Genomic DNA, 24,000 nt, shown 5'->3' on the forward strand with positions numbered 1-24,000 from the left:
TTCCTATCATGTACCTGTGCATCTGTGTTTTGGCTGTTTTTTCCTATCTATAAACATAATCTTACATTTCTTGTCATTTAGCTGTGCATATTGTGGAATAGAGGCTAATAATTCAGTCTCTGAAAAGCCTTTTGAACCTTGAACCTTGGTGGGAAACAGAAGCACCAAAGCTCCTTACATCCAAATATTTACTCCTCAAATGCATTCTTCTAGGGCTAGTTACTATTTAAAAAAATCCCAAGCAATTAGGGTATGTGGAAGGAGTGGGAAGGGAGGAGGAAGAACTGGAGAAAGCAAGAGCTAGGAATATAACTAGCAGATGCTGGGAATAAAAACAAGGGAGGGCCTCACTGACTTAGGTCATATCCCCATGGCTATTCTGCTTCCAGTTGCTCTTTGACTTTAGGGATACAAATGCATTCCTTGACTCTGGCTGGTTTGTTTTGACTGCCTCACAGTTTTCCAGCATTCATTAACTTCTTAAACTGCAGCTCACAAGACACTCCACAGGGACTGTTTTTCTACTCTGCTTCTTTGGCTGTTGTGTACTTTGCTTCATTCTGGCTTCTGGATGCCAACAAGCGCGCTCTAAATAAAGGACTATATGACTGCGAGGAACATCTAGTCAGTCGATGTGCAGTAAGTCTTTTCCTTACATGTTGGGGTTGTTTTGAATTAATTTGAAAGCACCTTCAAATAGCATCTAAAGGGTGATCTCTGGACACCTGGGGACATTGGGATGAAGCTAGGAAGAATTAATTCTGTAAGAAATGAAGACAGGTCTTCAATCTGGGTATCAGCAAGACTAATGTTAATCAGCTATGGATAATCAGATATAAAAGGACATACATTCCCTATTCTTGCACATTACTCCTCCTAACCTTACATAAAATTGCTGACTGCATTTTTCACCCCAAAAGGCAGGATAATATGGTATGCTCAAGGTATTCTGGATTGCAACTCTCACAGTTCCTTTCACTGGGTACAGTACCTGGAGGTACTTCAGTCCAAAAAACTCAGAGACCCCAGGCTGCTTCCTCTCCAATAAGACATGTTCATTGGGAAGATAAAACAGTGACTGCTCCATCATCACTACAACAGTTAGAATCTTTCTAATTTTCAAGTCCTAGTAAGGTTGAAGCAATTTAATGTGTTCCTAATTTTCCCTTCTCCCTTGTTTTGACTCAGCACTATTGAGATACATGAACTGGATGGTAGAAATGAAACAAAAGTTAACAAGCAGGGGAGGGAAAATAACCAGTAAGTATAATCAATGTTATCAAACCCATTCTTGTTATGAGAGAATTATGGAATGGAATGAAGAAAACCTGGCAAATAATCTTTGATACCAAATGCTTCAGTGACATTGTGAATGAGAATACAGGTCCATATGTTAGTCATTTTGATTAGCCACTTCAGTGCTTTTTCAGTTAGTCTCCTGCTGCTCAAATAAATAGTCCTGGGAAATGGTGCCAAAGGACTAAGTGGAAAAGGATATGGTCACAATAATCCAAATTTGCCAATGGTGCTGGGCAGATCCCAGTCACTGACCATATAATCCACCATCTTATTGACAAAACATTCCATGTCATATCCATAGACAAAAGAAGGAATCAGCTAAAATGGATCAGCTAAAGTTAAATTTAACTTGTGTCCACTGTTAACTGGAGTTGAAATAGAATCATTATAAGGACATCGTGCAGTATCTTTGCACCATAGTTAGGAGCATGAGAAGAAAAACTCTAATAACTCTACAAAAATGCTGTTTCAGATCCTCACTGTATAAAGGAATGCAGCCATAGCATCCCAAGAATCACACTAACCCACCAATTCTCTGTGCCTTCTCATATATTCAGTACTAATAAATCTAAATACCTTCATTATCCATACTATCAATGCTAGTCAGAAACCTTTCTATCTGCTTCTCTAAAATTCAACTTTCATTTCCATAGAGTAATACATGGAAAACATTACCTGCGTAATTCTAAAATTGGAGCATCTAGATATCTTTTCGAAGGCTTCATTTCTGTTTTATCAAAAGCTAGTTATGATATATTTCTTGACTATTGGGTTTTATTGTTGATTGTCAGTCCTAAAAAGTAAATGCTATTAACCACATCACCACTTCAGTGCCTTAATTGTCAACAGGTAGCTTTACCTGTTGGTATAAAAAGAATTAACATTCCATTATATTCTGTGCTTGTTTGGAATAAACTGCACATTTGTTCTGTAAATATATTTAAGAAAGGTTCAAAGAAAAACAATGAGCATCATGAATCTAGGAACTGGAAACTAAGTTTTACAAGCAGCAATGATGAAATTAGATGTTTAACCCTGAAAAAAGAGGGAGGATATGATATCATTTTTGAACTATCTAAACAAAAAAGATTTGGTCTTATTAACAGAGTTCAAGACTGAGTTAATAGATTGTTATGAAAAATCAATCATACAAATACGTATAGCTGAACAGAGCAGTAAAATAAAGTATGGGTATATAACAGTTTTCAACAGCTTTCTTAACAGGGATGATATGTAGAGATCACAAACCAGATGTCTCAACCACAACCTCAATCTGTAAAGCTGCCAGCAACCTGTTGAAACCACCTTAGGATGAACTTTTATTTTTATCTTGGGATTCAAAAAGTTAGGCATTCAAGTAGACTCTTTGAAGTATTTGAAGATTGTTTTACACAGGTATGTTTCCCTGAAAGTAGCACAGAAATGAAGAAGGCAAATAGAACCTTTACTCATTGCCAATTCCACTTCTATTTTAAATGGGGTTATCTATGCAAATACAGAGATACAGCTGACAAAAAATAGCCATTCTTCCAAGTTAATAATGCTGTAAATTACATCCTTGTGGATTCTCACTGAAATCAACAAAGATAATTCCAACTGCCCTGGGATGTACTCACTTTGCTTGTGGCATTATACTGAGAGTATAATCTTCCTATTATGCATCTTATTTATTTTATTTATTCAATTTCTAAAGCTTCCCACCTAAAATGCACAACTATGGGTGGCTGACATTTAAAACAACATCAAAAAATCAAAACTTGAAGCAATCATACAAACAATTTAAAACATGGGTGTCCAACCCCAGTCTGTGGACTGGTATTGGCTCACAAACATGCCAGAAACCAGGCCACGTAAACAAGCGAAGCCCCATCCATGGGATGTAGGCAGCACATGACACCCTCCAGTCTGTGGAAAAACCTCTCTCCACGAAACTGGTCCCTGGTGCCCAAAAGGTTGGGGGCCACTGATTTAAAACATTAAAGCCATTAAAAAATATGCAGTTCAGTCAGCAGGAGTGCACTGTACTGCAAGAACAGTACTACCATTTTATGGGCTCCACAACACTCACTGATTCCCCAGGCCAAATAACAAAGCCAAAACTTCAAGACCTTCCAGAAAGCCATCAAGGTCAGGGCTAGCCTGACCTCAGGGGGAATTAGGTTCCATAGGACAAGTGCAGCAGCAGAAAAAGGCCTTCGTCCTGGATCCCATCAGATGGATGGAACCCACAACAAAACTCTTCTCCCAGACTTGATGGGATAGGTGGATGTCACTGAGGAGAGGCAGTCACTCAAATAACCCAGCCCTTGGTGTACTGTTGAAGTATTCTCTTGCATGTTTTTCAGACAATTCAGTTCACATAACATGCTAGATCCCAAATCTCAATTGACCAAGTATAATTGCTATGTGCGTCCAAAAATATTAAACATTATATGGTTCAGGCTCCATTCTGAGTTAGTCACCAGGATAATATTCCAAGCTTTCTGGCTCACGCTACAGCCCATCATCAGGAAATGTCTCTCTCTCCAGAATATGCACATTAGATGTGTTATGTTTACTGAATATAGTTCCTGGTTGTATGTAGCTTTTAGTTGTTGATTAGGATGTTGGTATCTCACTATTAAGTCATTAATTGTTTTTTCCTTGTGCCACTACATCCTTGGCTCCTAAATACCTGATAGGCTGGTGGTAAATCAGTATTCCTATTGATTGACAAGGGGCCCATTTCCCAGGCTTCAATCATTTCTCTGACTATTTTTGTCGGCCAACAATTATACTATCTGCAAAACTGAATACAAGCAAACAGTCAGATGAGGAGATCTGAACTCATTGGTAGCCTCACATTGTTATGAACAAGGTAAAAATTTAAAAGGTAAAGGAGTCCATGCTGATTTTACTCTGCTAAACATTGCCAACTGTAGGGGGCGATGCTCATCTCTGTTTCATTATTTCCATGGTTGTGTGGCCAGATGTCAGGGAGAGCTGTTATTTTCCCGCTGAAGTGTTACCTATTTATCTACTCACATTTGTATACTTTCAAACTGCTAGTTTGGCAAGAACTGGGATGAGGATGGTAGCTCACTTCATCAAATGGTCTTCTGGTCTCAAACCTGGGTGACCTGGTGACTAACCCAAATTGGACCTTGAATGCATGTCCTTGTTCATTACAGTGTGAGACTACCAATAACTTCACTTGCTCATGATCTTGCAGTCTGGTGATTAGCTTCTTCCCAGTCTGTCCCACATGGTTACAGAGGCAATTCATGCAGGATTATATGGTTTTAATTTATATGGCCCAATCATGTTCAGTTTTTGCTAGATTATCATTATGATGCTGTCTTTTAGACAAGCATTAAATATCTGGCATTTTTCCATGTGTTGAACTAAGCCTCATTGTGAATTGGTTTATGATTATTATGCTTGTTTACCTGTTTGACCATATTTTCTTTGTTAAGGTTTTGATGTGTTTGACTTTTTATATTTTTAAATCTGTTGCCCTCCAAAGTCATTTTGAGTGTACAGTCAACAAATGTAATTTGTTGTAATGTAATGTAATTAATAAATTAATGAATTAACATGTCAAACTACAAACTATGTAACTAGAAACAAATTTAGCTATTGTGTGAAACCAGTGAACGCATAAGATTTTCATCTTAATTAAACTCTTAAACACCCATGCTTTCAATCTGTTTCATTATTACTTACTTGTCTGAATTTTATCCCTATTTTCTGTGTGTTTCTGCTTCTGTGGTCTTGCATTCTCCTGTAACTGTTTCCAGTACCTGCTATTAAGCTTAAGCAATGAGTCTGGGACTCATTTTAGGCTATTTTGTCCTGTCTAGGTAATTGTTATGTTCAGGAATGTTTTTAGTAAATTTAATTCCTATTTGCTAGAGTAGACACCTGTGTCTCAGAAAAGCACATAGAACATTTGTCTAAAGTAGTCTGATTTCATTTGTTTTTCCTAATGATCAGTTAGTCATGGAACTAATCCCAGATGATTTTTCGGAATCAGAATATTATACATCCATTATAATATCTTACCTTGTGATCCCTGACTTATTATGTCATAAGGTTGGTTTACTGTTGATCTTTTCTTCTGGCTTGGCTGGTTTTGACTCTGAATTAGTGACTCATGATTGAATTCCTTTCTGCTCATTCTTCCATCTAGCCTTAGTTCTACTCCTTGCTCTTAAAAAAAGTTGGTTTATGTTTACACCTTCCTTAACATTTATTCTCAAACCTGGGTAGATTACCCAAAATTGAATAAAAGTGATTTGTCTTGGGTAATGATACATAAACCCATCAGCCATAAGGACTTTCTGATAAGTGATTAAAAACAACTTTCTGATAAACAGTTAATGAAGGAAATGGTTTAGGGGTATGAAGGAAAAGGTTTAGGAAGCACTGTTGTATAAAATATTCAAAATTACCCATTTTACACTGAACTCAATGGAACAACTAATAATCCTAGGAATGTGGAACCGATCCCTGACTACATAAAGCAAAGCCTTCCTTAAATGAGCTCAGATCCTGTTGAATTCTTTTATTTTTATCAAGTACAGTACCTTTGTGAGATATTCTGAACACAACAAGAGTCTGGTAGCCGCCTTTCAGCTCTTTTTCACAAGCCTTATTATTTTTAATGAAATTTAGTAGTCTGACAGGGCTACTCCTCCCCCAAAAACCAGACTCCTTTTGTTGTGATCTATATTCCTAAGATTTTTTTTTTTTTTTTTTTTGGCTACCACAGACTGACACAGTTTTCCTGCAATGTATATAACACACTAAAGCATGGTGTAACATCAACAGTTACAGCTCATTAGTACACTTGAGCAGTTTAGTGGAAGAGAGTTTATTTTATTGGTTGTTGTTGCAGCGGCTCGTTGTGGATTTCCTGCTCAAATAGCAGCACAGAGAAGGGGGAAGAGAAAGAGCAAAGAGGCTATTCATATTCATATCAGTTTCCACTCTGCATCAAGCAGCTGCTTGCTCTATTGCTTACTTAGAGTGAGATCACTATTCCGTTTCTGAAGTTACAGCCGCTTTCCCTCTAAAGTACGGAAGATATTGTTCATGGGTGAGCCTTCATATTACTCCTTTTTACCCTTAACAACTAATTTCAGGTAGGAAAGACTTTTCCTTTTGATATTTTTAGTTGTTAGGAAGGGATGAGAGGGTAAAGCAAGGGGAGGACCTTGTTGTTCAAATTACTTAAAAAAAAAAAATTCATTGGGAAATATACTTTCTCAACTAGCCCTTCCCAGATTCTTTGGTTTGCAGCTTCCATCATTCCCTGTCAGTGTGTGTTGTAATCCTATGGAGTAAATACCAAGAAAGTGAAACAGAGGAACTTTTTCAATATTGTAGATAAGCAGAAACATGGTGTGTGACACTAGGAAATATTAGGAGGTAGAGGACGCTGCATATGAAATTGCATCATCCATTCAAACGCTTCTCTTACAGCTTATTTTTCATCAAACTCAATAGCTATATTGTGTACTGAGGTCTGCTTCAGCTTATTTTCCAGTACTATATTTGATCTCATACATGGTTTAGTATAGCTATTTTTTCTACCCTTTAATTATTCACCAACTATGGTAGCAAAGGAATTTCCATTAATGATACATTATTTAAGAGTGTTTTATTTCATTTGTATATATAGGCATCTCACCTAAAGTAAATGTCAAAAGTAGCAAACTCCTAACTGATGATTCACCTCCATTTATTTCTGAAGATATTGCTTTAAGTAGGCAAGAGGTGGTAAACTCAAATGAACTTTGCGTTGGTTTCATTGCCAATTCATAACAATGAGCAAGCTAGCAAATATTTATAGATACACTGCTGTGAATTTCGAACAAGTGCTTTGCTTTAGATGAAAAATCTTGGGGCAATTTATGCTATCTCTTACGTAATGTTTTGATGAAAACCATAACAGCCAGGCGGTTTAGTATTGTAAATCTATTTAACTGTCCCATGAGCTCATCCAGTACTGTAAAAGCAGATAAACAAATGTTCCTCTGATGTAATTCTCACAGTTCGTTGCCATTGGACAAACTGTCCAAGGCTTATAGGAGTTGAACTCCAAAACAAATAGAGATCTACTTCTAGTCTACATATTCTCTTTCTGTTTCCCAACAGTAAGCAATATCAACTTCACCAGACCAGGAATTGGAGCAGAGAAGAGAAAGAAGTTTCTGCCCAGGGGAATGAAAGAAGCAAAGAACCAAAGAGATAAGAGAAGACAGAATTTAAACTGAGTTCTGGCTCAGACATCAACTGAAGTAGTAAAGATAGTGAAAAGTGGAAGATCAAGGTAGAGTCACAGACCTGTGATACCCTAAATATGAACTAAATTATTATATAATTTTGTAGACTACAGTCCCTTTCATAAGAAAGGGTACTTATTCATTCAACAAAAATCTATATAGATGCTGTTATGAAGAAAAGGATCCCATTTATTAATTTATTATTAATAGCATGTATCTTCAACCACAACATAAATCCATTTCTTTTGGTCTTACTTTTTTATTTTTCCTCTACCACAATTACTTTTTAAAATAATTTCTTTTGCAATTTAGAATCATTCTGTATATTTACTGAAGTAGTAATTACAAAATGCAAAGTAATACTAAAGGGAGGTTTAACTGTGATATAATTACACCAAATGATATTGCTAGTTCACATTATAAACTTTTTGTGAATGAAAAAAAAAGTTGCTTTTAGTTTAATCTAAATCTTTTAACGTTCATTTAGCAAAGGCTCTTCACACTTTTGGACAAGTCATTCTACCCCAGTTTATTCTCATCATTTCATCAAACCACACATCAAATAAACACAGTACATCATCACTATCACTAAATAATTTGATTTTCTTAATTTTCTCCTACCTGTACATGCTCGTGTGTCCCCCCCCGCTGCCCCCAGGCCAGGCTGAAGAGTATCATCTAATGGGTTCAAATACTACACATCTGATTTTTTCTCTGCTGCTTAATTCTTCAGGGGGGGTGGGGTTTCAAGAAAAATGAGCAAAATATTGGGCCCTACAAAAGATCAATTTATGCATTTCAGTAGGCTTTCTTTGGCTGTTTTTGTAATAACAAGGTAATTATTCTGATAAATAATAATAAATAATTATTCTGACTTGAAAGAAAATATCCCACCACATTTTTTTATACTAGATTTTAAAGAATTATCTGGATTTTCTTTGAATCAAATGTATGAAGGATGGCACACAAACAAGAAAAACAAGATTGAAAATAGTTTTGTGCAGACTTCCTTCTAATATATACTTTCCCTAAACAGAGAGCAAATCCTACACTCACACACATTGATGATGTTACCTAGTTGGTTAATGAAATGTCTGCAAGCTTCAGTTCAACCCTGATCTACATATATACCCTACTATTGATTTACCCTAATTGCATTTTTTTTTAAAAAAATGATGGATATATTGCAAAATTTGGAGTCAGGAGAAATGTGGAGAATAATTAGAATTTTATTAGTTTAAAAATGTGATGCGTTCATATTCAAATATGAACTGAACAAATTTATCGCCAATCCCTGACAGTTAACTGCTGACAGTTAACCTGGAATAACTTCTCTATACATAGCTTTAGCTGCATTCCTCAGGATGTTTAATATGTTGATTTCTTCATTTTAGCACAGAAAATCTGTGAAGGCCTATATTGATTATTAGCTATTCCTTTTTGTCATTAAGGCAAATGTGAACATTCAGGAGTAGAGTTATTGCTGCCAGTTGGTAAACTCAGAGTTAATCTCTGTATTGTGGGGCTTGTTTGTTGTAATACACTAATGTCCAAATAAATCAAGAAACTACAGTTTCATACCACGGGTTACTTTTGGCAGGCTAACTCCACAGAAGTAATTTTGGCTATCAATTTGAGATAATATAGCTGAGCTTATATTTTAAATCAGGTTAGTCACACTTATTTTAATCAAGATTTCTGCAAAAAGCTTCAGTGACTTTATTCACCAAAAATGCTGAACCAAATTACATTGTGGGTTATAATAAGAATCCAATTATAATCTCTTGGGTAAAAGGAAAACTGGAATGCATAAAATACAAAATGCATGAATTAGAAAATGTCTACGGGCCAGAATATTCATGCTCAATATGAAAAAAAAAGCTGTGATAGCTGAGGTTATTCAGTGTTTTCATTGGCTGAAAGAAGATACTTTATGTTGTGTAATAGGAAGAGAAATTGAGGAAGTGGAGATTAACTCCAAGGCCATGCTTATTAGTTCAGTTATTTCATTTATTTATCTCATTTAGAAACCACCCCTCTCCCTCACAGAACAACTCTAGATAGTGTACAAACAGACATAAACACACAAAAGTTATATACATTATAATAAAAATAATTAATAACAAGAATAAAATAACGTTAGGTGGCTATCTCAAGTGATTGAAACTGGGAAATTGGAAGACAGATGAGGAGATAATTTTTGATGTTCCAGAATCTGATAGAGTTTCCTCAGATGTAACAAAAAAATCCCTCACTTTTTTCTTCTTAGTGTTTTCCTACAAGTGCAGGGAATGCCATTTTTCCAGATCAACCAAGTGTTGATCCATTGGTTGCAACAGGAATTGACTAACTGATGGATCTATTACTCAAGCCTGGCATTGTGACCAAAGCAAAAATGACTGTCAATTGCACTGAGATTCTACCTTTTGTTTGAGATCTTAAAGTGCCTTCTATGGCTCATATCTCCTAATCCCAATCATGTGGGTTGCCTGAAAGACAATGACTGGTCAACATTTTCCAGGGACTGTCCCTGATCCACTTTAGCAGCACTAAAACAAATCAATTATCCCACCAGTAATATTCCGCATGTAGAAATTCAAGGAATAGTTTAATAGCCTTCAAAAAATATTGAGTCAAATCTTGGATACAAATAGCACTTAAACTTATATACTGCTTTACAGTGCTTTACAACCCTAACCCTCTCTAAGAGGTTTTATAGAGTCTGCATATTGCCCCCAACAATCTGGGTCTTCATTTTACCAACCTCGGAAGGATGGAAGGCTGAGTCAACGTTGAGCCTGGTGAGATTTGAACTGCCAAATTGCAGGCAGCCAGCAGCCAGCAGAAGTATAGTGTACAGAGCGATCTCAATAGAAAGTTCTCCAAATTAAATTTCCATGTGTATTATACAAAATACAGGTAGTCCTCAACTTACCACCGTTCATTTAGTGACTGTTACAGCTGCATTGAAAAAAGTTACTTCTGACAATTTTTCACACTTATGACTGTTGCAGCATCCTCATGGTCACATTATTTATATTTGGATGCTTGACAACTGGGTCGTTTTTATGACTGAAGTGTCCCGGGTCATGTGATCACCTTTTCCAACCATCTGACAAGCAAAGTCAATGGGGAATCCAGATTCACTTAACAATCATGTTATTAAATTAAGAACTACAGCGTTAATTAACTACAGCCTTAGCAAATGTGGCAAGAAAAGTCGTACAATGGGGCAAAACTCACTTAACAAATTTCTCACTTAGCAACATAAATTCTGGGCTCAATTGTTGTTGTAAGTCAAGGACTACCTGTGATAGCTAAACTTTATGTGGTGCCTATCACTGCTTAGGCTTCCAGTGATAATTAATCACAGTAATACTATGTACTATGTATTTACTAGTATTTCAAAGCCATTAAACTTTTGTTTTTAACCTAAGATAGGTCTGGAATCTGTGTTTCAAAGTCTGCTTTTCATGAACTATAAAATCATAATTTTATTATGAAGACTTTTCTGCTCTTCTAATCATGAATTTTAGACTTAATGTTTTCTTCCTTCTCCTGTCCTCAGTCCAAGCAAAGCACTCTTATTTTATAAAACAAATGCATTGCAGGTATGTGTTGTAATTATGTATAGGAAAAATCCTGGAGTACCAGAGGTTGTAGCCATAGACTTGGATGAAAACTTGATGGGGTTCTGTGAAAGATTAAGGACATAAACAAATAATTCACTTGAATGCAGCTATTTTTTAATTACAAGAGTTTTGATTAGGGTTCCAGATGATGGTGGTGGTGACTATTATTACCAACCTAACATATTCAATGGCTTGAACATATTTGAAAGCCCGTGGCCTACAGACATCAGAAATGAACCTTCATGGAATTAAAGTGTTACAGTATAACTATTCCTTGTTTCTGCATTTTTCCCCCCAGACAAAACATTCTCTCCTTCTTATTTCCAGGTAATGATTAACTGAAGATGACGGGTCCTTGGACAACATGTTGCAATAAAAAACATAAACCCAAGAATGAATTACAGGAGTTGGACTCAGTGGCAGAGAACAAGAAGGAAAAAATGCAAATGAAACAAGAAATCAGCTTGCTTAATGGCATTTCTTTAATTGTAGGGAACATGATTGGATCCGGAATATTTGTATCACCCAAGGGTGTGTTGATGTATAGCGGCTCGTATGGACTTGCACTTTTCCTTTGGGCCATTGGTGGGATCTTCTCTTTGTTTGGAGCATTGTGTTATGCTGAACTGGGGACATCCATCCTTAAATCAGGAGCAAGCTATGCCTATATCCTTGAAGCTTTTGGAGGATTTATAGCATTTATCAGACTGTGGTCTTCCTTGTTAATCATTGAACCTACCACTCAGGCAGTCATAGCAATTACTTTTGCTAATTATATTGTTCAGCCAATATTTCCATTTTGTGAGCCACCCTATGGAGCAGTTAGGTTGATTGCAGCAGCCTGCATCTGTAAGTAAAATTTTACTTGGTCAATGCAATAATTTATTATATAGTACAGTTTTAGATTTCAATATGTTTTATTCATTTTCTGGAAAAACAGTGAGCCAAATAAATTCTAGGATCTGCTTTTTTATCAGAAAAAATATCTAAATTCTTATTAGCTCAGTAGATTTGAATTGAAGATGAAAGCAGTTAAATATGAAACTTTTTTTTTTTGGTATAGTTTCCTGTTAACTGCCAGAGAAGGAACAGTGTGTACACAGTGGATTTTAGATTTTGGTTTTCATTGGGAATGTCCTTTTTAGATCTTGATTATTGATTTCAAATGTGATAAAATGTGATAAACCAAACAGGACTGAAAACTGGAATATAAAGGCATTGGCTAATCTAGTAAGTTATTATTTAGAATGGCCAAGATCTAAAATACATAGGCCAACTATTTAGCTCCATATGCTAGAGTTAAATGTGCTGTCCTGGAATATGAACCAATATTTCATGTTAGAAATTATCAAGTAGTATAATAATGGATTAACTATATCTAAAAATAATTTGAGTCTACCCCCTTTGTCTTTTAACTCAACATTATAACTTGTACATGTGATCTACATGATGAAGGCAATCTGGTGGCTTCCAGCTATTTTGAGCAAGAAATTGACAATTCACTGTTATTGACCTTGCACCTAAAAATGGTCATATTTTTATATTATTATATTTATTCAGCACATAACTGAAACTGAACTTCTTTTCACCTTCCCAACACCCCTATAATATCATTTGCATTTCTGCTCTTTAAAAATGGGAAACTGAAACAAAATAGAAAGGTTTGCCAAGCCCGCATAAGTTAAATACCTGAGGAAAGAATTCAAAAAAAATTGTGCAATCATTTCAATGTTTACTGAAAAGTGTAGCACGCTGTGATTTATTTCTCTGAAAGTATGTGCAGTAATGTAACAAATTCTTACAATTTGTCTTAATCAGCCTGATGGCGAAATAATAGGACGTTTAGGATGGCATTTCTTCATGCCATCTTGTGATCTGATTGATAGAGTCTTTCCATTCTAAAACTGGCAAATCTGGTTAAACATGCTCAGAAATTATACCATTAAACATCAAATATAAATCATATTTTCTTTAAAGAATAGCTTACGTTGTTCCAATTGTTTTGGTTTCTGCCTCCCACTGAAGGGATATGGAGGAAAGAGAGATGACTCATTTTTATCTGTATGCTGCTGGAAAATTTGTTTTTGGTCTGCATTGCGCGCTCACCTTTATAGCTAGTCCTTCTTTAGCAACTGCCTCTTTAAGTGACTGTGCATAGTTATGATTCTGATGCAAAAGTAACTTTATGACTAATCCCTGCCTTTACGATTTTCAAAGGTCTATTTAAAAAAGCAAGCTGAAGTACAGTCACAGGACAATTGTAATTTTATTTAGCAACAGCTAAATATCGTTGGGGGATTTTGGAAGATTCATAGCATATATGAACCAAGTTACTGGTCCCAAATATGGTCACTAAACAAGGATTACCCGTAGTTCTTTAATACATTCACCTACACTTTCGAAAAACAAAACAGCCAGGCTGTTAAAAAGAGATATTTCAAATAGCTTCTGTATTCTAATTAAATTCTAGCAAATTTGTTAAAATTTTGTATTCTAACAAAGTTCATGATCTTTGTTTCCTTTTTTTTTTTCTTTTGCCTGTGTAAGGCTCCCTGACTTTTATTAATTGTGTCAATGTGAAGTGGGGAACCCGAGTACAGGATCTTTTCACGTATGCAAAAGTGATGGCTCTTATCATGGTCATAGCTGTGGGCCTTTATAAAGTTAGTCAAGGTAAGAATGAACTTACTGTTATAAATATGGCAAAGTAAATAGTAGATAGAAGCAAACATTGATTTTAAATCAGACTTTACTTTTTGGCTCTACGATATGAAAGTGCATGTGTGTGTGTGCGCACACACAATGAGAGATGGATGGATGGATGGATGGATGGATGGATGGATGGATGGATAGACAGACAGACAGACAGATAGATAGATATAATGTGTGTGTGTGTGTGTGTGTGTGTATACATGCAGATCTGTGGTTGAAATATTATATAATTATTCCTAAGGCTGTAGACCAGGAAACACCAAAACAATTCAGTTTTTAAGGCCGGATAAGACAACCTTTATCAGCATCCCATCATTCTTGAAATCCATTTTTTTGTTATGTTCAAAAACTTAGCCATCATTATTTCCAAATATAGCTTTAACCATATACTGCCAGGAGATAATTACTAGAGCAGATAATTATTGAGCAATCCAGATGCAAGTTTTGATTTTATATTTCAAACAGGGAGCTGATTTTAGTTCATTTTTCTTTTTAAATCTAATGGGGACAAAATAACTCCACTAAAGAAAATTATTGGAAAGACGTGTCATCGTATAGAACTTGCTTCCAAGTGGCATATCTTTGCTCACATAACTAAATAATGTTCTTTTGTGACTTTTCTCCTCTGATGCCAGAAAGCTGGTATGAACAGACTTGCTTCCCAGAAGGATAAAAAAAATATACAGGCAATATAACCAACTATGAATTCAGTTATGGAAAGGGAAAATGTTACCATGATTTTTGTGCAGTGAATAATTTCAGTTCTGCTCCATTTTTACCTGAATACATATAAAATACCTATATGCCTAAATTTAAACGAAACCTGAAACTTCTGATGTTTCCACAGGAAAAACTGACAATCTCAAGGAACCATTTGAAGGTTCCACAACAAATGCAGGATTTGTTGCACTTGCTCTTTATTCTGCCCTCTTTTCTTACTCTGGATGGGATACATTGAATTTTGTTACTGAAGAAATGAAAAACCCAGAAAGGTATATGTTTATGCTGGATAAATATATCTCTTCCTCCTGCTCCTCTTTTTGCATCTGTCATGGGTTTTTTAATGTACATATATATGAGTAAGGTCAGTAATATAGAAAGATACATTCCTATATAAACCACTGTATTAATATTTGCTTTATTCCTTTGAATTTATTCTTAATTCAGGTGCATTTAATATATTCTGCTGTTTTTCTTTCTCTCTTCCTTTTTTCAGAAACCTTCCACTTTCCATTGCAATATCAATGCCTATAGTGACTATTATTTACTTGCTGACCAATGTGGCCTACTATGTCGTGTTGGACATGTCTGCTCTCTTAGCAAGTGATGCCGTGGCTGTGGTATGTTGTGCATTATAGATTGTTGGGTGCATCTGATGGGCAGCCTCCCCTATCTCAGGAAATCTACATGTATTGAATTGCAACTCCAAGAATTTCAGTGCATCTGGAGAATGGAGGTTGAAGAAGGCTGACCTGAGTAATAAACAAATTTTTCTTACCACTTGCCTTTCATGCAGTCCAAATACAGTGCTTCTTTCATCAAAATAACAAAAACTGTGATATTGTATTGCAACACTATCTCTTTGGGACCTGTGTATGATGTCATGAAGCACATACAAAAGCACAGGATGAAATGGCACAGCATTGTTTTCATCAGACCCATATGTTATAGGGGCTGCTGAACCAAACTTCTCATGTTTTCAAATCCCCTTGAAGAATTTCCTACTGCAATGGGAAATCTATATTGGGTAGGGACAGCAAGTGACTAAATCAATTACACTCTTTGCTGATTTTAAATCTTAGTAATCTTTAGCCATAGAAGTATACATCAGGCTTAGTATTAGCTCATTTTCTTAGATGCTTTGACACAAGAATCAGTATTTGCAGTAGAAAACCTCAAGCTGCAGGAAAGCCAGATAATTTAGTAATTTTTCAGTATCTCTAGAACTACGTGATTGAATCTTTTTTGGCCCGTTGGAGGTAGGAGAGGTATTGCAATTGTTTAAAGGTGCAAATGCAAGCAAAAATCACCTGATAAACAAACCATTATTTTCATGTAAACTGATCATCCCCTTCCCCCATGGTCTCAAATATAGCAAAATGCAATCATTTGCTAATGAATCTTAGGTTTTGCTAGATGCTCAGAGCTGCATACAATTCATTGGTTACCCGCTTTTTAAAGATTTATGAGATGCCAATTTATGGATATAGCAAGGGCTCCTTGTTTTCAAGTGATATAATTTATTATGAGTATAATTCTGAACTAAAATTGTAGATAATAAATATGGAAATGAGATATATTTGCATATATTTTGCAATCTTTGAAGCTTGAGTGTTTTGAAACAGAATTATATACTTTTATCAGTGATTAAGGGACAAAAATAGGGATAGAGAAATTAGTCAGAACATGTAGAAGAGCAATAGTTAAGAACTAAGGATCTGGGAATTAGAAAGGAAGCTGTTAGAAATTATCACTAAGCAACATTATCACCGCATTGCAAATATAACCTCTTGATTCTGAATTAGCAAGGCTGAGTCTTACTTTTAAAGTGAGTTATTATTCTGAAGGAGCAACCCGTATTTTGGAAGCTATCAAATGATCTTCTTTGGGAATACTTTGACCCTTGGGTTAGAGCAGTAAGTTCCATGGACCTTAAACAGAGGACATAAATAGAAGGAGACACAGGACTCCTTTCCCATGAATTGTTGCTTCTCATCCAACACTCAAATCCAATGCTGATTCAAAAACATCTCTTTCGAATTACAGCATGGTCAATCTGACCTTCGAACACTGAAGTGGAATACTGCTAGAAAGCAGAACAGAAATATCAACTTCATATCAAGACCCATCAGCATTATATTGCCAATAGGTTCCCACTAGGTTCCTTAAGCTTGGTTTATTTTTTTCATTTTTATGTACATTATTAGAGTGATATTAAATAATAAATTATTATCTTCTTTACAAAATAATTAAAATTTACAGCTGACTTTTTGCAAAACAAAAATTTAGTATGTATTATTGTCATCCTAAGAATGGTTCTGGGTTCCACATGAGACCCATAAGTATTATAAAATGATTGGTGTGCTGTGTAGAAGTTTGGCTATCCATCTGTCTAGGACAACCATAACAACCACAGAATGATAGGAATCCAGGGCTGGAGGAACTGATAGGCACAATCTCTGGTTTGTGTTTTGGCCAATGGATGCTTTATTATTGGTCACAACCACACTGAAAAACAACTTTCTATTTCATAGGTATAACTAGCTCATAAGAATACCTCATTATTGTTCCGGGAAAGCTTTTATTTAAAGTGGTAGAACCAAATTATATTTTCTACAACATACCTAAGGCATATAAGTATTCAGTATTGTTGATTTTCTTCTTCCTTTATTTTCACTCACACTACGTTGATTATTGAGGGATCCTTGGTGCTCTTAGACTTCGGTTGTTTTCTTGCAGATGTATCAATACCCAAACTAAGTAATATCATCAGTGCACTGCTTACATTACCTACTTTAGGTAATGAAATGTCTGCAAGAAAACAACCAAGCTCTGAGATCACCAAGAATCCCCCATTTCAACCCTGAGCAACAAATATTCTCCTTTATAAGTTGATTATTCTTCCCTGTACCATATACAGTATATGCATATCTTATGGAACTGTTAGAAATGCATCTTTAACCTGGTCACCTCTCAATACAGTTTGGACTACAATTCCCAGGTAATATAAAGATAAGACATTATTTGCAACATAGTTGGGAATTCTTGACCATGTAGTTTCAACACTTCAGGAAAGCACCATGTTAGGAAAGTTTGCTGTAAAACAAATAAGGGTAAAGATCATCCAGTTATGGATGACTCTAGAGCAAGGTGCTCATCTCTGTTTCTTGGCCAACAAAGCCAGTGTTGTCCAAAGACATTTTCCATAGTCATGTGGCCAGCATGGCTATATGTCAAAGGTACATGGAATGCTTTACTTTCCCACCAAAATGGTACCTATTAATCTACTCACATTTGCATGCTTTCAAACTGCTAGGTGGGCAGGAGCAAACAAGGTATGTGATTATTTCTTTTGCTACCTAGAAGAAGTTTGGGACTTTACAAAATTCTCGTACGATTATAAAAAAATCTTACCAGATCATGATAATTCTTTTCTAGCTTTATTGTCTTTTATTACTTAAGCACTAGAAATCTAGTTGTTCATGTTAGATACCTAAATTCAAAAGCTCTGCCAAGATGTTGGTATTGTCAGAACTCACTGGCTATAATTTTATGCTAGAAGTTAAATTTCATGCAGTCAATTTCCCAGACACAGGAAAACTAGATGAATGAATCTTTTCTTCTGTGTTTTTCTGTTGCAGACATTTGGTAATGAAGCTCTTAGCCACGCTAAATGGATCATCCCTATTGCAGTGGCAATGTCTTGTTATGGAGGCTTAAACTCATCAATTATTGCAGCTTCAAGGTATGAGACACTAGAAAATGGGTACTAATGGACTGATAACTCAGTAGCCAATTCTTAATAAATGTTTCTGTTGTGCAATGTAATGCTGAGCATAAACAGCTTTTCCTAAAAAGTCTCCATCAGACTTTTTAGGAAAAGAAACTGAATGGATCATTTCTTGAATTTTCCCCAGGGGAAAGAGTTTTCCAGCAACCTATGAAGGGTAGGAGGCACTACTAGTCAAAAAGACCAAGAGGAGGCAAGTTTATATCCTCTCTTGGAATTTAATTGAAACCACCATAAGTTGAAAATTACTGGAGAAATTACTGTGAAAATTAAGCAATTCTTATGTACCCTGCGGCCTACTGAATAAGTGAAAAAGCACCACATTCTACCCATGAGAATGTTACCAACATTTTCTATCTTTTCGGGGTGGGGTGGGGGGGGGTGCTATTTTATTAAATTGTCTGTGTAATGATAAATAAGTAAACAAGCAAACAAATAAATAAATGGCACAGAATACTCATATTTAGTGAAAATTATTTTGTTATCACTCTTTTTCTCTTAAGATACTCTCTTCCTTGTTCCTTTCCCTCAAACTATCAGATATCAATATGATAGCAAAATTAAATTTCATTTTAGGAAAGGCCTGTTACAAGGATCAGGTGCTATATCTTTGATAATTCCATCATCCCAACCAGCATGCCCAACTTTGTATGCAACAGCCATGCTAGCTGAGATTTGTGGAAGTTGAAAACCAATATATTTGTTGGGGGGGACACTGGGTTAAAGAGACTGAATGTCAGGATGCCACAGAAATTTATTGTACTATCAGCCCAGAAATTTATGGTAATGTGTGCTTGTAATATTCCCACCATAATGCTTTCTGCTCATTCATTAATTCCTGGAAATGGCTCAAGAAGCAACCATGTGTTTTCTTTGAACTAGACAGCTAAAAGCTGTTTCTTTTATTAATATTGCTATGAAGCTGAAATTGTTTTTTCTTCCTTCTGGTTCCCTCTAGTGTCCAACTTTTAAAGTTGTTTTGAAATCCTGCCTTTAAAAGGATAAATAACAAGGATACCTATAATTAATTCCAAAATCTTATTTTAAATCCACCAGACCCTTAGTCAACTTGTAACTTTCAAGGTTCTAATAATCCTTTTGCTATTTATTCCAAAAGAAAAAAATGGTTTTTAAATTTGCATTTAAAATGTATTTTGCTAAGAATTGAATGAAATTTGCCTGGTGCTATAAAGCTTGTCATCGAATTGTTCCTAATAGCTGAAAAGCAATTAACAAGCAATTTCTGAAAATGATTAGAAAAGGAAGTAATGTTTCAAGAAGAATCTCACTCTTCTACGTATTGTATAACTATCTTGACTATAAGAATTCATTTCTTATAGTCATTTATATTTACCCTGAGATTCAATAGGGGGTTACAAGATAGAGATTTTTAAAGCAATGGCATGTCAGCTTCTCAAAGAAGTTCCAATCTACTAGTTTTGATAGTGGCAATTTCATATTTTATTTACACAAAGAATATTGTGATGATGTTCTATTCTGAATTCTCTGAAGAAGAACAAAATTAAAATTATAAATTATTTTAAATGGGGAGGAGGAAGAGGAAGTATCTGTTGCACTAAGATTTACATAAATATTATTGTGAATGTATAGAATTATATACTAATACTTTTTTCTCACTTTTGATAGACTTTTTTATGTTGGAGCTAGAGAAGGACATCTCCCTGATAGCCTGAGCTTAATTCATATAAAATGTTTCACCCCTGTTCCTGCTCTTGTTTTTAATGTAAGTAATGATAAAGCATATGAGAAGAAAGCGCTTATTTTGAAATCTAGATTCATATATCTATAACTGAGCCAAGCAACTTATTTTTACAACTTAATATATAGGCATTATTCATGCAGTCACAATAGTAGCCAGTTCATGTCTGTTTTGAAGACTGGTTGGATTTAGTGGTATGTCTTTGAAGTTGTGTATAAGACTTCTAGTCAAATTATTCTCAGGCCATTTTATAAAAAAATAAGAGCAAGAACCGTCAGCAACAACATACCTAAAGAAACTTCCGAAATGTAACTCTATAGCAAGGGTGTCAAACTCGTGTCAGCATGGCAGCATCACATGACAAATTGGGACTTTTCCCCCCTCGCTAAACTGGGTGTGGGTGTGGCCAGCATGTGACCCATCTGGCCCATGGGCTGCAAGTTTGACAGTCCTGCTCTATAGCATCTGGCTGGGGATTGGGACCGCATATTTTCTTTCATTGTCAAGTTCAAGGGCAACTAGCACAAAAAGAAGCCTTGAATTGATGCACTTTATCTAGTCAAAGTTGTTAGTAATGGAGAGAGTATATTGGGAAACTGTAAGGCATCAGTTGAGACAAATCAGTGATTAAGTATCATTTAGAGCAGGCTGGGGAATTCTGGAAGTTGAAGTCCATATATCTTAAAGTTGTGAACTTAGTTGTTGAAAGTTGAAAACACTGATTCAGAGCATATTTATTTTCCCCCCTATCTTTACACTTTATTCTTTCTCTTTTATCTCCTGATAGGGGTTAATGACTTTGGTTTATCTCCTTGTGGAAGATGTCTTTCTCCTGATAAATTACTACTGTTTCAGCTATTGGTTCTTTGTCGGACTATCCATTGCAGGATTAATATATTTAAGGCATATCCAGCCAGATAGACCAAGGCCCATTAAAGTAAGTGCATAAGGGAATTAAAGCTTAAAATTGTAACCATTATTATATAGTTCTAGTTTTTATATTAAGCCTCTGTGGACAATTCCATTTATGAAACCACAAACTTTTTGCTTATACGGCAAAAAAAAATCCAGGCTGCAAAAATGTATATATTCACTGGGTGGCAACAAAGAACTAGCATTTTCTAAATGTTTTCAGTGTTAGATCTTTGCAATTCTGATGTGGTAACCCGTTTAGGAGCCCATTAATTTGAGACGCAAACAAAATATTTCTGATATCTACTTTTTATCTGTTAAATTGGCTTCTGGATCGAAGTGAAGATCAGGTTGTTCTTGTTACTGTTGTTTCAAAGCATGCACTAAGAAATATTCTTTGCTGTGGGTATAAATGTTTTTTCTGGGATATGAAACACAATTATAGAAAAGCTTACTTGAAATTGTGAGTTATAATAATCAGAACATTTTTCAGAAGTACTTTAACTTAGAATTCTCTTTTTTATTTTCAGCTCAGTCTCTTCTTTCCCATTGTATATTGCATATGCACAGTTTTCCTTGTTATAGTACCTCTGTATAGTGATACAATCAATTCTATTATTGGAATTGGCATTGCACTCTCTGGAATTCCTGCTTACTTTTTGGGAGTTTATTTACCAGTAGAAAAGAGACCTCGGTATCTTCATTGGCTTTCTGGTAAGAAACTACATCATTTATTTACAATTTTGCAAATGTATATTGTCCATATGCTATATTAAAGATTAAAAGGGATGGATGGAGTAATCTTAACATGGATGAAATCATGAGCTATTAATTTGTATTTACTTTAACTCTTATCCATATAATGATATTGGTATCTCCTTTAGAGAGCAAAATAGTCAGAATGGCAACCTCAACATGCAGTTGAAATCCACATGCTTTGACTGTCTATCACAATAACTTATGTCTAGGGAGATTCTCAATCATCCAGGTTGTGGTTCTCCCAATAGTGCTTTTCAAAAGGCAACTGAACTTCTTAGCTTTTTCATTGAAAACATTTCATTTCTCATCCAAGAATCTACTTCAGTTTTGGACACAATAGCTTTACTTTTCGACACCTCCAGCCAGATACCACTCCATGAGGGAATCAACCGTCCAAGGTCCTAGAACACATATACATCCTTCCTAACAAAACTTTGCACACAGTTCCTCAGAATAGTTCCATTAAATCATAACTTTTAATGAGACAGAAGGGAAAAAATGAAAGCTGGGAATAATTTTTTTAAACCATATTTGGTTAATTTAACTGTAGTTAAAATTTAATGTAAGTTAGATTGAATAAAATTAAATTTTGGTCTTCATCTTTTGTCTTCACTTTACCCTGTTTTTTTTTTTTAATAATGCAGTCCTCTTCATTCTCTCTCTCCCTTAACTTCCCAAAAAATTTGTATCCCTATCTCATATCAAATATCAGTAACCAGTTTGTTATAAAAAGCAGGCTTGCCATGTTAATGAACACTTTTACATCATAAGAAATTCCAATAACGCTGACATAATTCCTATTTTTATAATATGTTGACTTTATTTTATCTTGCAGCTACCACTACACAGTATGTTCAGAAGTTGTTCTGTTGCTGTCTGACAGACATGGACACTGAAACAGAGACACTGGAAAGCAAAGCAAAGTAGACTAGTTTGGACAATCACTAGACTTTACACATCCAGACAGCTGGAAATACTCCTTTGTGCTGTAGAACAAACCAAGAAATGTATGGCTGTACTGTGCAACATTTTGCTGGATTTTTTCCCCCAGACTATTTTACTTTATCCACCTTTTCTATGTTGTTATCAATTTAAGAGATTTTTGTTTATATCCCCCATGGATTGTTTTTAAAATAAGCAGTCCATTGTATCAAAGCAAATGCTAGGGATTTAGAGTTTCCCAGAAATATGACATAGATAGCAACCAAATAGAAAGGAAAAGTTAAAATAATGGCAGGAAGTCAAACTTAAAGACATCAAATTTCAGGTTCATCCTTGGAAATTCTAAGGCATTCTCTTTTACAGATGGAAGGTGTCCAATTTATTTGGTGGATGAATATAATTAGTCTGCATCAGTGGAGTTCATCTTGTGCCACTGAGTCAAATCCATGAAGGGTACCAGTGGAGACACTGTATGTCTTTGTACTGGTGCCTAATGTTTAGACACAATATTGAAACATCAAATGTTACTGTCACTGTTATACCACAGTGTGCCTTTTCCCTTGCAAGATTAATATATTATGAAAAAATATAATTAGTAAAGAACCTTGCTGTTAGCAGCATCTTCAGAAGAGGAATGAGAGCTGTTGACATATCAGGAGTTCTAGTCGTGATTCTGTAAATAACAGTTATGACACCAGTACCAGGCTATCAGTGAGAACTATGTATGCCACACTATCATATTTTCTTCTAAATCTTCAATTTTCTGCAATATTGTAAAATACTGTATCTGCATGCATCAATCAACATTTTTATTTTCATTCAGTCCAAATGTTTTATATATTTTTAAAAAATGCATGCTCTATTGATAGATGACTGTCAAACTTACTTCAGTTTTGAATAAACCTGAGTTTTAAATAATTGCTTTATGTGCCATTGTACACATAACTGAAGAATCAAAATTCCCAGAATTTGTGAGTGTGTAAAGCTTTTTCTGGAACAGTACTAAAATGAATTAAATTCAAAAGAGTCCCTATAAAATTCTGTATCTGAAATTTATACAGGGATGTTTGTTCAACATATGCACATTTATAAAATATCACATTCTGCTGGACTTAAAATATGCTTTATTCTTATTTCCTCTAGACCACTAAAATAATTTACTTTTTAGATAAACTCATGAAAAAAAATGATACTATGATAGTTTTACACCAATTTGTAAAATGCTATACTTCAATGCAAAATCTT

The 24,000-nt window shown here is 35.2% G+C and overlaps 1 protein-coding gene across 7 annotated transcripts; it reads left to right on the plus strand.

Moving 5' to 3' along the window:
* Positions 1-252: 252 nt before the first annotated feature.
* LOC113439926 (Y+L amino acid transporter 2-like) lies at positions 253-23,673 on the plus strand. Of its 7 annotated transcripts, none has more exons than XM_087931490.1 (11): positions 253-639; positions 7,441-7,615; positions 11,528-12,049; positions 13,748-13,873; positions 14,760-14,904; positions 15,129-15,252; positions 18,274-18,377; positions 20,070-20,166; positions 20,930-21,079; positions 21,585-21,768; positions 22,649-23,673. In XM_087931490.1, the coding sequence occupies exons 3-11, from the start codon at positions 11,545-11,547 to the stop codon at positions 22,738-22,740; spliced, it is 1,527 nt and encodes a 508-aa protein (XP_087787616.1). In that variant the 5' UTR covers positions 253-639; positions 7,441-7,615; positions 11,528-11,544; the 3' UTR covers positions 22,741-23,673. The 7 variants fall into 7 exon arrangements, with proteins under 7 accessions (XP_087787616.1, XP_026561788.1, XP_087787614.1 ...); XM_087931488.1 differs by lacking the exon at positions 253-639 and adding an exon at positions 6,075-6,425; XM_087931489.1 differs by lacking the exon at positions 253-639 and adding an exon at positions 6,213-6,379.
* The last annotated feature ends 327 nt before the right edge of the window (positions 23,674-24,000 follow it).

The sequence above is a fragment of the Pseudonaja textilis genome, chromosome 3 (genome assembly GCF_049901715.1).
Source record: "Pseudonaja textilis isolate UNSWEBS1 chromosome 3, rPseTex1.2, whole genome shotgun sequence".
Classification (NCBI taxonomy): domain Eukaryota; kingdom Metazoa; phylum Chordata; class Lepidosauria; order Squamata; family Elapidae; genus Pseudonaja; species Pseudonaja textilis.